This window comes from Abramis brama (assembly GCF_963993115.1).
Source record: "Abramis brama genome assembly, chromosome: 3".
Lineage (NCBI taxonomy): Eukaryota > Metazoa > Chordata > Actinopteri > Cypriniformes > Leuciscidae > Abramis > Abramis brama.
This window is the reverse complement of record NC_139965.1, coordinates 10447432-10464108: the sequence shown is the minus strand read 5'-3', so window position 1 is coordinate 10464108 and position 16677 is coordinate 10447432. Positions and strand designations below refer to the sequence as shown.

Genomic DNA, 16677 nt, shown 5'->3' with positions numbered 1-16677 from the left:
ATAGAAACATAGCCTACTATCCCATCCTGCTCTTAGTTGTCATCTTAGTAACATTATATTGTGAAAATGTAGCGCCTATGCTGGCCATCAGCCCTGCATGATGATACACTTTTCTATTGAATCTTTAATGTTTTAAAAGCGTTGTTTGTTTGCTTGCCACTTGGGCAAAAATGTCCTGGTTGGTCAAAAAGCATCTGATAAATAGCCCTACTACAAGTTAAATAAATAAATACATACATACATACATGCATAAACAAATAAATGTATTTTTTTATTTTTTTATTGTAGGTATCGGCAAGGAACGTGTGTCTCGAGTGGCAAAGTATTATGCACTCAACGCTACAGCCAGACCAGAACGCAGGGGTGGTGCTCGTAAGGTGGCTGAAAATGAGGCCAAGAAGCAGCTTGTGATGGCTCACATCCAAACATTTACGTGTAGGGCTAGCCATTATGGAAGAAGGGGAGCACCTGGCCGGAAATACCTACCCAGTGACCTCAGCGTGATGAGAATGCACAAGCTATTCGACCAGCAAAATCATGATTTAGTCATCTACTCCCTGTATTACACTGTTTTTCGACAGCACTTCAACCTTGGATTTGGGCATCCTGCCACAGATGCCTGTTCTTCATGTGCCAAGTTTCAACTGAGAGTTAAGGACCCCAGCTTAACTGAAGAAGAGAAACGCAGTGAGTCCACATCCTACAATTTACACAGGAGACGAGCACGGGCGTTCTATGATTTGCTGGGGAAGGTAGATCATGATGCAGTGACTCTTTGCTTTGACATGATGCAGAATTTAATACTCCCTAGAACCCCCATTGGTCAGGCATACTATTCCAGACAGCTGCACATGTATGTCTTTGGTGTTGTTATTCACCATGGGAAGGGCAGTAAACAAACAGTGGACGATGTTCATCTGTACACATGGATGGAGCACGAGAATAGAAAAGGTAGTAACATGACTGCTTCAGCTCTGGACCACTGTTTACGTCAACAGTTGAGTGGTGATGTTCACCGCGCTCAAAGGCTGCGATTGTTCAGTGATTCTTGTTTCGGTCAAAACAAAAATATAAATCTTCTGTCCATGCTGTTTGCCTGGATGAAGGAGGCATTTCCTATGATTAGTGTGGAGTATGTGTTCCCTATAAGGGGGCACAGTTTTCTTCCTGTGGACCGTGTATTTGGAAGGATTGAGCAACAGGTTCGAAAGAAGGATACCATTCTTATGCCGGAGGAATATTACGAAATTTTGCGCAACCATGGAAATGTTCACATCTACGGGCAACACTGGAAGGCTTATGATTTCAAGGCGGAAACACAAGTTTTTGTAAAGGCACAGAGGTCATTTAAGCTAAGTGATGCAAGAATGCTGGAATTGAGGAATGACAAACTGGGATTCAAGGCTGTGTATAGCAGTGAATACTGCTATCACTCATTACTGAAGAGAGGAAAGAAGTGGGCAAACTTCAAGCCAAATCAGCTTCCCAATGAAAGCACAGTGAAAGAAGAAAAAAGGAAGGATGTGCTGAACTTGCTCTCTGAAATTGGTGTGAGTGCCAATGTGCGTGCCTTCTATGATAATGCACTCACTCAGTCACAGACGAACGATGTTGACTGTGACAGTCATGAAGAGTAGCTGCCCATTGTGTCAGCCTTTTGAGAGTGACCATTCACTGATACACAAACAAACACAAACACAGGTCTGTCCTCTTTCGTCCTGCACCGTCGTCGCTCATCCTTTATGCTTCCGCTCCGCCGTGAGAGATACGAGACCGGTGTGTCACACTGGTGTCGCTCATCATCAATCACGCCACCGGCCTCGCGCCGTTCTCTCACGGCCCTCAGCCTCGTCCTGCTCGCCACAATTGTTATATTAATGCAATATAATTATTATAATTATATATATTAATTAAATATGAATGTAATTTCAATTGTTATGTGCAAATCAGTTTTTAATCTTCTTTACAGTTCTATTATTTTATTCTATTTCAGTTCTACACAGATATTATATTAATGTAATGGATTTATAGTATGCATAGGACAGTGTGTTAAAAATGAATGTGATTTTTATTTATAGTTTACATCTGGAAGCAAAACTCAGGCATTATTCAACCCATAGCCCTGTTGAGCAAGGTCACTGTGAGCTATTTATAGCTATTCCTTTACCTATCAATAGCTCATGGTGACCTTGCTCAACAGGGCTATGGGTTGAATAAAATCTTTTAAAAAATCTTTTAGACCTACAAGTGATATAAAATTGATGTGAATCTTTCTTCTTTACAGTGTTCCTAACATGACAAAGTATGAGTTTTTATTAATGCCATTAATGTTTTTGTTAATACTTTTTTTCAATGATTCAAAGAATTACATTTTGAAAAAAAAAAAAAAGTTTCATGGATTTATTGCTTTTTTGGGGCAATTTTTTTTTTTTTTTTATAATAAATCTTTGAAAATTAAAATCTGGATTTTAATTTTTTATGTATTTATAACTTAAAGATGCTATGTGAAAGTTTGAAATAGAAAATAGTGGTTTTCATCTTGCCATTTTCTTGGTAAAGAAATCACAGTTTTACTCAAATTAATCAAAATGGATTTATTGCGTTTTGGAACCAAACTCTTCAACTGCTTATGTATTAATAAACATGCAGCTGCTGTCTAGGCCTCAGAAACTGTATCTTCCATTTGTTGCTGTTCATGTGGTTTAATAATTCATAACATGTGATGAACTGCTCCACACCTTTCTTGTGTTTGTGTCTCCACAGCAGAACCAGTGAGATGAAGAACAACAAGCAAACACTCAATCCTACAGACACACCAATGACCAGAAGAGAAGATGAAGCTGTTGAGACTGAAGAACATGACAAACACACAGATCTGTCCGTGAGTGACGTGATACTGTATGATCATATACAATAATATCATCACTGATCATCACTGACCTCTGACTCTGACTGAGATCCAGCTGTGGAGTGACTGTCCTCTCTCTGTTTTACAGTAGTAGAAACCCTCATGTGACTTTGAGACAGTAGTGATGCTCATCTCTCCTGTCGTCTGATTCTGGATCAGTGATCCGTCTTTATAGAAATCAGCGCTGAGGATCGGGGAGTTTGTAGATCGATGTAAACAGTGTAGAGTCAGAGTCTCTCCCTCAATCACAGGATCAACAGAACTCCCCAGAATCACCTCACCGTCTACAAACACAAGAAATGTGTGTTTAATATTGTAAATATTAAGAATACAGCAAAACAAATCATAAGAAAAATACTGATATTATGAATTGTACTTTATACCTCTCAAGCTTTCTTATGCTAATGTCGTGTAGTTTTACCAAATCTAATGAAAAAACAACAACTATTTTATGAGTAAATGATTGTTTTGTTTAAACTGTTTTTGTTGTTGTTGTTGAAAAAAGTAAGCATTGTAGGAGCATTCATTTTTTGTTATTTCTAATTGGTTATTCACTGTCACATGGGCACAGCGGATCACTTCTGCTGTCTTTATTATTTCTATGGTGGATTGTTTGAGGGTTGGAAGAGGCGAGTAGTGGGAGCAAACTTTCTGTTGACCGTATTGCATCGGTTTGAATGCCGTATCAAGCTTTATATAGTTTATCAAAATAAAATTGAAAGCAAGCTAAGTTCATCAGTCTTTTTGATGGAAATGACGACCGACTGCAAACGAGTCGCAAAGGATTATTCCTCTATAGCCTCTATGTGGCTTTTGGATGCCGCTAATCAAGGTCCACCTTTAAACCCAACCATCAGTGGGGCACAAAAACATTACACTAATGAGATTGTACAAATTCACACACATTAGTCACCAATTTGCCAAAATTTTAAATAGTTACAAATTTGGATGAGAGTTTGTTGGTTGTGTATCAGATTTTTAACCACTGGCATAAAAACACGTCCATTTTGCAGTTTAATCTGCCAATTTATATGGTAAGAACTGTCTGATGAATGTGAAAAGTGACCAGTCACATTTTGCTTTGTTTTTATGTGGCATTTAAGAGCAGGTTCATGAAACATCACGATAAATGAAGTTACTAAATGGAGGAGCCTAAATATTCAGTCCTGTCAATCATCATTATGAGCGTATATAAGCAGCGACAATTCTTACGCCATCCCTCCTCCCCCCCATCTCCTCCTCCATTTATCTTATTCTTCCTCTACGCTGTCCTGTCAGAGAGGGTTTAGATCGAGCCTCCTTTGAGGACAGAAAGCCAAGTTCATTTACCATTAACTATATTAAGATTGAATGGCCATGCGAACTCGCGAATAGATACATATGGAGAAACTCATTCAAATAATTGAACAGAAGTCAGTCTGTCATCAGCTGTACAGAAAACAATTAGTGGAAAATGTCTTTAGACTGTAATTATAATTTAGGTTATAACATTAGACTAGTAGATGTCGTGATTATAAACCGGACTCACCATGTACAGTGATGTTTCGAGGACGACGTTTCTCTCCAGATTCAGACTCACACCAGTACACTCCAGTGTCAGATGTGCTGAGAGAGTCCATTACACATCGAGATCCTGTTTGTTTTGCACAAGTTTGTGTGTCTTTGTCTGTGTATCTTCTCACTGTCCATCCAGCAGAGTTACTCTGATCCTCACAGCTCAGAGAGAGAGAGTCAGATGAGAAGTGTTGACTTCTGCTGGGATTGATGACCAGAGACACTGAAGCAGAAACTCCTGAAAAGAGGAAAATCTCCATCAAAACTGACAGCACAGAGACTGCAGTGAAACACAGATCCGGATGAGCACAAGCATAAACCCTCACCAGTGATCCACAGTGTGTGTGAGCTGCTGTTGTGTGTGTAATAGGCTGGTCGTCCTCTCTCTGCTCTGCACGTATAAACTCCTGTGTGCTGTAGAGCAGCAGGACTGAGAGTGTAAGATCCTCCAGCTCCTCTGCTGCTGTCTGACAGATGATCATGATCTCTGAACCAGCTGAACGTCCAGCCTTTAGAGGAGCCTGAAACCTCACAGGTCAGAGTCACTGATTCTCCTTCAGTCAGCCACGGCTGTGGAGACACTCGCACTGATGCCTGAGCTTCAGCTGAACAAAACATCACCAGTTACAGAGCCGTAGAGAAACTGATGGAGAAGCTGATCACAACAAACACACACTCACCTGAGACAGTCAGTGTAACAGCATCACTGATGTTTGATTTCTGTGAGTCTGATCTCTCTCCTCTACAGCTGTAATTACCACTGTGAAAATATTCAACTTTGCTGATGTTTAACTCTTGTGTTGAGCACAGACTGACAGCCTTTCTGTGTGTCTGTTTATCAGCTCCACTGGTGCAGCAGTCTTGTTCTGTACATCGATTGGCAGAGTTTCTATCCCAGTTGTTGGTTCCCTCTATTTCCCATCTGTATGTCCACTCAGTGTCTCCTCCCCACTTTATATCACATCTGAGAGTGACTGTTTCTCCTCTAAACACTCGTTCATCAGGTCGTACCGTCAGCACAGCTTTAGGACTCACTGTACAAACACAGATTATTGCATTTATAGTTTCAGAAGTTGTGTAGATATTGTCTCTGATCTGTATTTGTTGCATCACACACTACAGTCTCTCTCACCTGTAACATTTACCCACAGTGCATCACTGTATTGTGTGTAATAGACTGGTTTCCCTCTTCCAGCTCTACACCAGTACTGGCCTCCATCAGACACTGAATCAATCTTCAGGCTGTAGGGGTTTGTTTCTGTCTTCTCTGTCTCAGGGTTCAGTGTGTGTTTGTACCAGTAAGAGTCCCAGTTTCCAGTGGACGGATCCATGCGACAGGTCAAAGTCACTGTGTTTCCAGTCAGTGCAGCTCCTGCAGGATCTGATGTGAGTTCAGGCTTCGGCTTTAGATCTGCAGGAGAACAACAACAGATTCAGATCCTCAAGAGTCAAATAAATGAGCATTTAAATGACTCAAATAATTGCTTCAGTCCTCTTATTGGAACAGATGTGGCTGATACAGAAGTGCATAAGAAAAGAGTTGAGCTCCACATTACCCTTCACTGTCACCCCTCTTTTATTACATAGACATGAACATCACTATCCAAACTTAAGTAGTTGTAAATCAAGAATGATTAGGAATATAGACCTATGACTGCTCTTGTTTTAAAGAAGACATTTGGAAGATTATTGTAGAAGTGAAAATCATGAAAGTGAAACAGAAAAAAAAAAAGTTATAGAAGTTTGAGTTTAGGAAAATGTATATAATGTAAAAAATATAATTATTTATATAAAATATATATTTTTACAAAACATGTTTTACTTTAAAACTGAAAGAAAATCAAAGCCAAGTTGTGTTCCAAAGTTTAGGTTGATGTCTCAAAAAATGATCTTTCAGTGAGATTTAGTTTGGGCGCAGTACCAAACCTTTTCACTAGATGACAGCCAAGCTCTGTTAATGACCATATAAGGACGCCTCCATTTCCATACGCTTAGAGTGATCTAAACCATATATTTCCATAATTATCATACAATTTATGAAGTAGACATCTATTGAGAAGTAGTATGGGCAGTTTATCAGTATTTGATTTGAATTCAACCTCTAATAAACGCATAAAAAACACATATGTGCGTTACAGCTCACCGCCGCATCACAAATCAATAAGTTTCATTATATTTAAAACCTTTTCAGACCTTTTTTCCTCATACAATTGAATTGGTTTTATCTTTTGAACTGTTGGCATGAAAAGGAGTTTCTACCAATCTTTCATGATTTTTCATGTTCATAGCTATTTCAAAATAAAGGCCTGAACATGCCTAATGCGTATTAAATATTCTAGTTGCAAATTGATAAATTACTGATCCTCTGTCATTTATTTTGAAAATCAGTCAGCAAGCTTTCAAATGATATATAGTTTGTCAATATTACTTTAGGTTTTTACTAAAATATTATTGTTTAAAATATATAATGACAAACATCCCACCTGTGGGTCATGTGACCCTGCAGTGTCTCGATTGGTTGTGTGATCATGATCATGTAGAGAGAGTTTATGAGGACAATGATGTTCAACTCACCCTTCACAGAGAGAGAAACAGCAGAGCTTGATGTTGATGAGTTTGGTCTTCCATCTCTCTGTCCTTTACACCAGTACTGACCCTGATCAGACTCAGTAGCTCCTCTGATAGTGAGAGTGTCTCTGTTTACAGTGTAACGATCAGACGTCTGTAATATTACACTGTCTTTATACCACTCATATCTCCAGTAACTATAATAAGGTTTTATCACACACTTCAGATTGACTGTTTCTCCAGTGAATACAGGACTGTCTGGTGTCACAGTCACTGTAGATGTGGGTAAACCTGAGAAGAAACAGAAACATAAAGACTCAAACTGCTCTTTCAGGGAATAAAACTGATTGTTCAGAAGGACCTTCGGTTGTAAACGCTGGTTGTAAATGGGAATGTTGCTGGTATAAACCCACCAAACAGAATAACAAAATTATAGATTGAGAAGAAAATTCCAGAGCTTTCAAAGAATAATGTTAAAGACTCTGGAAATTTCAGGTAATATTTATAGTTCAGAGTTTTAACAGGTTATATGACAGACCCGGGCAAGTTTATGGATGAGTAAGCAGATAATCTCAACTTTTTAATAATAAATATGATAAATATCATCATATAACAAAAGTTAATAAAAGGCCAGACATAAAAAATAAACTTATTCAGCCATATAATCTTTGCAAGCACAGACTGTCTTTAGTTCAGACAATCTTTCTTTCACGAGTTCACACTTACAAATAAGTCAGATAGAATAAATGCGTATTTGGCGTGCTGTCCGAGGAGACATGGCTCCGGGCTCGGTATTCAACCCAGAGTATTCCTGGCTGTGAAAGAACAAGCCAAGAATGAGGAGTCGGGGTGGTGGAGGGATGCTGAAAACTGTCAAGGAAGTTAGGTGAGTTGACAGAGTGAATATATATATATGCTTCCTCTCATGCTGATAGACATGGTAATTGTTTGATGAGTTGATTGATTGATTGATTGATTGATTTATTATTTGAACATGCTCCTCCCGAACTTTGTTAATGAAACATCAGTTTTTAACTTATTGAAACCATCAAAAACAATATAATTCTTGTTCACAGTAATACACTTCTCAATAGTTTAATCAGTAATAAAAAACTGTTTAAAGATTAAAAGATAAGTTTAAAATAATAATGATTGCACAATCTGCAGTAAGAATGTAAATTGTGAATTGAAAGGAGAAGAACGACTCTCTGCTTCTTAGCGTCTGTTTTCATGGATCTGTGTCTCGTGTCGAAGCTGCGTCCTCTTGACGTCACATTTATCGGCCGCATACGTCATAAAGAACGTCTTATTTCAGGACAGTCTCCATTATAAAACTGAGCGTTATTGCTAGTGAAGTGTAAACTGTTGTAGTTTCCTCATGGGAATGTAATGGTCAGTTTACTGAGATGAAGAGCCTCATGACGTTTGCGGCAGATAAATGTGACCTCCGGAGGATTCAGCCTTCGAAATGAGACACAGCCGGTGACTCCAGGATTTGAGAATCTGTGAGATTGAGAATGTGTGTGTGTTGTTCACCATGAGCTCTGAGTGACTGAACTTACTCACAGCGGCCTTTCTGGAGCCCATAACCACGAGTGAGAAAGGTCTATATTAACACCAGTATTGGTGTCGGCCCGATACTGCGCTCTCATATTCATACTCATAAAAATGCTCCGATACCAACAACCGATACTAATGCAGTGTGTGTGTACAGTGTGTACAGTGTTTGTGTCCAGACAGAGAAACTGACAACAGAGAGTATAATGGGGATACAAAAGCTGGTTAAAAAAGAAAAAAGATACAATAGAAAGTCTTCTATGAAGTAAATGTCTAATCAGTGGAATATTAAACTATAGTCACATCTATATTGATGTTACGAGACTCACAAGCTTGTCGAGCGCATCCCTTTTTCACAGACATCAGTGGAAAGTTTGTAGTGAAAGTTTTTAGGAGGACAATGATGTTCAACTCACCCTTCACAGAGAGATAAAGAGAGCTTGATGTGGATGAGTTTGGTCTTCCATCTCTCTGTCCTTTACACCCGTACTGACCCTGATCAGACTCAGTAGCTCCTCTGATAGTGAGAGTGTCTCTGTTTACAGTGTAACGATGATCAGACGTCTGTAATATTACACTGCCATTATACCACTCATATCTCCAGTTGTAATAAGGCTTTATCACACACTTCAGATTGACAGTTTCTCCAGTGAATACACGACTGTCTGGTGTCACAGTCACTGTAGATGTGGGTAAACCTGAGAAGAAAGACAGAAACACAAACTAAGAGACTCAAACAGCTGGTTTCATTAATCTGCAGACCCTTACGAAAAGAAAATATATTTCCCTATAAATGATCAATATATTAAATGGTTTAACAGTATATTTGAACATATACATAATAATATATTGTGTTAATATATTACAATATATTGAATAATACATAAGGAATTACCGCTTTTCATATATTGAAAAAAAAAGTTACAATGTATTTACTAATATATCATAATGTATGGAATTTAATATTCAGTAATACACTTCATAATATATAGATGTATATGTGATCAGATATGGTACTGCATGTGTAATATAATATTGCAGATATAAACTCACCGCATTAACCCTATAACTGCCGGTGCAAAATAAAACAGCAATTTCAAAATTATAGAGTCGGTGCGCTACACTACTAAAAGCGTATTAAGAGCTGGATTAATTCAGCTGGGACACCACTGAAGGTTAGGTGTGAAATGCACCGCCGGCTACTGGTATTAATATATCGCCATATGGTCAATGCATATATTGCAGTGTATTGAAAAATATAAGCTCTAGTTTCCCATATATGGACATGTATTATGTCCATATATTGCATTATATTTTGCAGTATATTCCCATATATTTTTGTTCCGGAAGGGGATAATCTGAAGGGCAGCAGCTCATGAATGAACTGAACATGTCTGGAGGATAGGGGTGAGCGAGGCACAAACTAACGCAGAGCTAGTTGTAACCATAGACTGTAAAAAATATGGACAAAGCGTCTGTGACGTCACCCATAGACTTTCTGAAGAATGGTTTTGAGGCCGTTTATGGGGGTTATGGGCGGCGCCATCTTGGAAAATCTTGGGAAATCCTAACCCCGCCCACCTTCTGGCCAATCCATATATGGGTAAAAGGGCGGGCTTTGTGTGAGACTGAGCCTGCCGGTGGACCCGCCTCTTCAGCCAAGCAGCCTCAGCTAACGTTACAAGATCGACTGGCAGACTAGGCTACTTTTTACAGTCTATGGCTACTACATTCACTGCAAAGCTGCTGAAGAGTACAACCCATCTGAATTTGCTGGTAAGTTGCAACGTGAAGTTCATGTATGTCTCTTAAAGGCATGTTCAGACACCTTATAGTTATGTATCCTGCAAGATACTATCCGGGTAAACTCATGTGAACAGTTAACAAGTTAGTACTACAACGAACGCAACCCATTTTATGTACGATATTTCAATACAAATGTTCAGATACAGAGGTGGTATGATGTGTTGTGTCAGATCATGGCCGAGACGTCAAATTTCAGGAATTCCACTCGGCGCAGCCTATGCTCGTTATCAGCTGTCAATCAAGCTGTCAATCAAAGTTAACCACGCCCTTATTTGTCATACATTTTATATCTAAATACGATCTAAACTAACGAGTTAGAAAAAAATTCACCCCCCTCACAGTTGTCAGGCACTCGGAACCTATCGAAAAATACAATAAAAGTCCATGGGACCAACCTGTAAAAATATGAATTTATGCTGTGAAAACGGACATTTTAACATGAGGGTCTATGGACATTTGCTCCCTTTTGGGACCTCCCTCTAGCGGATTTTCGATGTATTGCAGTTTTTCGCACTTCCGGGTAGGCTTCATTTTTCAGATTAGAGTGTTGGCGCTTGGTTGTAACACACGGTTTAAAACTTTCCACACATGCCAGCTTGATGAAGCTTAGCGCCCGTACACACGGAGATGCGCTCAGCTGTATAGCCTACGTAAATCATATGCATCCGGCGTTTTGGGAGCCTGAAACCGCTATTTTTTGAAACAAGGTCCCAGAGTGGATAAATCTGAAACCGACACACTTGCGTTTTCGTGTGTACAGCCAATCCGTGTATTTTGTGAAACAATGATATCATCACCGCACCACTACGTCACGTAAGAGCAAAAACAACTGCGGTGTGTTCGTGTTGCAGAAGCTGCTGAGCCTCTTATTTCTTTATGTATTATTCACTTGAATGTATTTTTGTTTTATTTCTTTATTTCTTCATATTTTCTTTCTCATGCTATGATGCTTGTCTGTTGTCTGAGACTTTTCATATTTTGTACCAGGCTATTTATGGTTGTTTATATTGTTCAATAAAGTTAATAGTAAAAATAAATAAAGAAAATAAAGAAGAAACTACTGAGCCTATTATTATTGTATACAGCGCACCAGGTTTATGCACATGCTCCAAGTCTTCTCCATTTTTAGTGTATCTCTGTGGCAGAATTACAGCGCCACACACTGGTCTGGCATGTGAACTACAGCGTTTTGAGTCGGTTTCAGTGGTTTCGTGCGTACGCAGATATTTCTTGAGACGATGCCGTGTTTACAGAATTTTTTTTTTTAAATGAGGGAAAAAAGATTGGATTGGGAAACTCTGGTTTGGTGTGGATGTGGTCTCAGTGTATTTACTAGTTGTCATATCAACAATATAGTGAACAATCTTTGGATGATATCACTGAACATTTATTTAACCATAGCAAAATTGAATTTCTTACTTAAATTTTGATTTAATGTTTATTTAAAATTAGACAAATTTGATATTATTTTAATCTTCAATCTATTATTTAACAGTTGAGATAGTTATTTAATGCTGATCTAACCAGCAGAAGACACTAGCAGGGTTTGAATCCCAGTTGTACAGGCGGGGCATGTTGTCACACTGCGTTACAATGAGCCTCTATTAGAACTATGATATTCTATTCTACACTTTTATCAATTCTATTGAGAAATCATGAGAAAAAGGTGAATAAAGACAGAGTCAGAGTTCAGAAATTATGAATTATTATTATGTTTTGTACTATGCTGTATAGCTGATATGTGGTGTTTGTTGTAAATCTAAAAAATATATATTTATTTTTAATTATTAAAAAATGCCATTATTTTATATGAAAAAGTCAATAATTGTATTTTATTGACAACATATTTTAGTTTGTCTTGTATACTTGTATATTTTTTAATTAGATCTGATAACATTTTAAGGTTAACATGTTACAATGTACTCCACCTATGGGGCATGTTGTCACATTTCACTTCCATTCTTTCGGGGTAAATCAAGAAAAAAAAAAAAAAAGGTATATACTGTATTAATTAAACAAAACCACATAATTGTACTAGACATGTGGGAAATGAATGTGGAAAAAATAAATACTCTGAACCCCGAGTGAATTTACACAAACTGAGAAAGTCAAAAAGTATTAGACTGTTCCCCGCTCTCTAGATAATGAACTCTGAGAAGATCTGAGATCATAATCAGCCTGTCACTGTATATAGAGATGATTACAAACTCTTAACTAACATAATCTGACTGAGTGTGAGACAAAGTAAACTCTTTTCTACTCAATGTCTTCAGGTTAAAGTGATGTGATGAAATGATGAACACACTCACCTGATACTGTCAGTGTAACTCCATCACTGATCTCTGAGTTCTGTTGGGTTTCAGTCAGAGTTCCTCTACAGCTGTACAGACCAGCATGAGACGGCTCCACAGATGTGATTATATAGATCTGGTCTGTTCTTCTGCTGTGATCTTGATCTTTATACCAGCTGTACCTCCAGACTCCTGTCTCCTGTATGTCACATGTGAGAGTGACTCTCTCTCCTCTGAACACACGAACATCAGGCTTCACCTTCACTACAGGTTTGGGTCTCTCTGTGAAATGAGCAAACACACACTTCATGTTTGAATCTTTTAAAACTCAAAATTAGCTTTCACTGAAAAAAAAAAAAAAAAAAAAAAACTTAAAAAACAAACAAACTACAAAGTAAAAGGGCACTTACCTCTTATCTGTATTGTATGACTGAGGTCTGTGTAGTATATTCCTCGCTGTGCTCTACACCAGTATGTTCCTCCATCAGAGACTCTCACAGAACTGATTGTTTTAGTTCCTGCATCATCACTGGATTCAGGGTTTGAGTCTTTCCTCCAGAGAAACGTCCATCCAGTTGAGCTTCCCACGTCACAGCTGAGAGTAACTGTGTCTCCAGTGAACACTGAACTCTGGGGCGTTACAGTCAGAATCGGTTTATCTGGAAGTGAACAGTGATGCAGTGTTGAGCTCATTTATGTTACTGATCATATCTTTCACTAGTCTTCTGTTTTATCATTCTTTTTTGTACAGTAAACTGTGTAATTTATTTTGATTTGAAGTGTTTGTCTTTTCTGCTCCACTCAAAAAAATGATTCAAGCCCTTCTTAGGTATGACACATTTAAATTGTGTTCACTTTATTTAAATATATCTAATTAAGAATAATACATATATATTTAATAAGTCTAACATAAAATGTAAATAGTGTCATCTATGAGATTTATTTTATTTGATTAACTCAAATTAATTTGGCTTCGGAGCCATTTGCATTATGTTAAAGACAAGCTCAGAGATGAACATGCTCAGAGAGTGTGTGTGTGGCTCAGAGAGTGTGTGTGTGGCTCAGAGAGTGTGTGTGTGTGGCCGCCATTTTCTCGTCTAGGACTGCTACATAGTATTCATTATTGGGAAGTATTATCTTGTATTTGTAATAAAGAATTTACCTCACTGTAAGAGAATGTGTATATCATAATTTTGAGTGAAATATGCAACAGTGGTGAAAGTTGTGCGAGGTGAATTGAAAAATAAGACATTTCACCATAAAATCATGAAGTGGGATGTTCTGGTAATTTCAGGGAATATTTATAGTTCAGAGTTTTAACAGGTTATGTGACAGACCCAGGTAAATTTACGGATAAGCGAATAACCTCAACTTTTTTTAATATTAAAAATAAAATATGATAAATATCATCATACAACAAATGCTGAAGCAAAAAGGCTAAACAAAATAATAAACTTATTCAGCCATATTATATTTGCAAGCACAGACTGTTTTTAGTTCAGTCAATCTTTCTTTATTTTATAGGAAACATCAAAAACAATATAATTCTTGTTCACAGTAATATACTTCTCAATAGTTTAATCAGTAATAAAAAACTGTTTAAAGATTAAAAGAGTTTAAAATAATAATGATAGTACAATCTGAACGACTCTCTGCTTCTTAGCGTCTGTTTTCATGGATCTGTGTCTCGTGTCGAAGCTGCGTCCTCTTGACGTCACATTTATCGGCCGCATACGTCATAAAGAACGTCTTATTTCAGGACAGTCTCCATTATAAAACTGAGCGTTATTGCTAGTGAAGTGTAAATTGTTGTAGTTTCCTCATGGGAATGTAATGGTCAGTTTACTGAGATGAAGAGCCTCATGACGTTTGCGGCAGATAAATGTAACCTCCGGAGGATTCAGCCTTCGAGATGAGACACAGCCGGTGACTCCAGGATTTGAGGATCTGTGAGATTGAGAATGTGTGTGTGTTGTTCACCATGAGCTCTGAGTGATTGAACTTACTCACAGCGGCCTTTCTGGAGCCCATAACCACGAGTGAGAAAGGTCTATATTAACACCAGTATTGGTGTCGGCCCGATACTGCGCTCTCATATTCATACTCATAAAAATGCTCCGATACCAACAACCGATACTAATGCAGTGTGTGTGCAGTGTGTGTGAAGTGTGTTCAGTGTTTAAGCACCATGGTACTTCATTGTTTGCTATGCTATTTAATATCGTATTCATCATAAGGGTATTTGCATGCACAAAATATATGTTTTTCTGGACATGTACTATAGTAGTACTATAATATTCAGGGAATAAAACTGATTGTTCAGAAGGACCTTCGGTTGTAAACGGGAATGTTGCTGGTATAAACCCTGCAGTGAATGAACTGTTAACCATCACTATTGTGTCTTTGAGCAAAGCATTTGACCAACGGTTTCCAGAGGGATTTAGTTCATGGAGCCATTCTGTGACAGAGATACATTACTCTGGTCTTGGTCATATGATGATAAATATACTCTTGCAAAAGGAAGAGAAAGTTGGCAAACCACAGTTTGTTACACAGTTACAATTTTTAAAAAATATATATATTTATTTAAGTTTAATATAGTCTTAAGTTTTTTTTATTTGAGTCTAAAGGCCACTGAGAACATGAGATACATGTTTCTATTATTGGAGCTGGTGTGTGAAACTTTCTCTTCCCTTTGGCAGTTTCTGTGGTCGAGATCCTCACTGAGTTTGTTTTGCCCGCTGGATGTGTGCATTTTGTGTTGAGCCTTTATAATAAATATACTTTTACCACAACCATAACCAGCTAACAGGGAACGTTATCATAACTTTGGCTAACGTTAAGGATCTCTCAAAGTTATGAACAAAAATTCTTCCAGTAAATGTGTGTTCAGTGTTATCTGGTCTTTAATAATGTTCTCAAAATTAGCACAAAAACTGTAGTTTCTTCATCTTTAACACTCTTGGACCCATTTAGACATCGAGTTCATTCAACACTGAGGATTTTGCTGTGTATCACGTCACTATAACATTCTCCATTGGATTAATTAGTAAAGGTTTTTTGAGGAGGACTTTTGAGTTGTTAATACAAATTAGGTGAAAAGAATATTTCAGGAACATCAAACTATCCTTTACTATACTCCCCCCAAAAAAAAGAAAAAAAAAAAGCTCCACTAGCACTAAGAAAAAAGGACACTTTAAAGTTTCCATCACCAAACAAAAATGTTTTAAAAACGTTCTTAGAACAAAAATGTGTAATCTGTGAAAACACTCTGGTCTGGGTTTGTGGTTTTGACTTCAACACTAATAATCTGTAAATCACGTCATTCTCTCTGACTTCAGTCCAAAACTCATCAGAACTGAACTCAATCGCTCGAGTCCTTTTCTATTCTCATGACACTCATGAATATCTCCTGTAACCATAGTGACAGTGACTAAATATCAAAGATGGAGACGCACATAAATTAAAGATGGAGACGCTTATAACACTGGAAAGTCACAATTTACATGATTTTATAATAAACCAAAACCTCCACAAAACATGCAACACACACAAGACATGTGCAGTTACTGAATAATTACTCTAAAGTGAATTGTCAGTCCTCTTATAAGAACAGATGTGGTTGAAAATTATAAGTGATGATCATTAAACAGATGTGAATATGAAGACTCACCTGATACAGTCAGTGTAAGAGCATCACTGAAGTCTGTGTGTGAGTCTGATCTCTCTCCTCTACACCAGTATTTACCACTGAGAGACACATCAGCTGTGAAACTGAACTCTGCTGTTGGTGTTGTATATGTATAGTCAGTGTCTCCATCTCTAATCCAGCTGTATCTCTGAATGTCTCCTCTCTGTATGTCACATGTGAGAGTGACTGTCTCTCCTCTGAACACAGGCTGATCTGGCTTCACCGTCACTACAGGTTTCACTGAGAAACACAGAAGTAAATATTGAAAAGCATCGCAGTATCAAGATCACTGTCATGAACTC

General features: G+C 37.9%; 1 protein-coding gene across 1 annotated transcript in view; it reads right to left on the bottom strand.

Moving 5' to 3' along the window:
* The window catches only part of LOC311080146 (Fc receptor-like protein 5), a 130597-nt gene that overhangs the window by 11234 nt on the left and 102686 nt on the right, over positions 1-16677 (bottom strand). Inside the window, exons 3-12 of the mRNA XM_084109917.1 lie at positions 16358-16615; positions 13095-13343; positions 12703-12966; positions 9004-9285; positions 5595-5873; positions 5143-5496; positions 4789-5067; positions 4437-4700; positions 2941-3192; positions 2739-2849 (exon numbers count right to left, since the gene is read on the bottom strand). Coding sequence (XP_083966043.1) covers positions 2739-2849; positions 2941-3192; positions 4437-4700; positions 4789-5067; positions 5143-5496; positions 5595-5873; positions 9004-9285; positions 12703-12966; positions 13095-13343; positions 16358-16615 — 2592 coding nt within the window. The remainder of the gene's footprint in view (positions 1-2738; positions 2850-2940; positions 3193-4436; positions 4701-4788; positions 5068-5142; positions 5497-5594; positions 5874-9003; positions 9286-12702; positions 12967-13094; positions 13344-16357; positions 16616-16677) is intronic.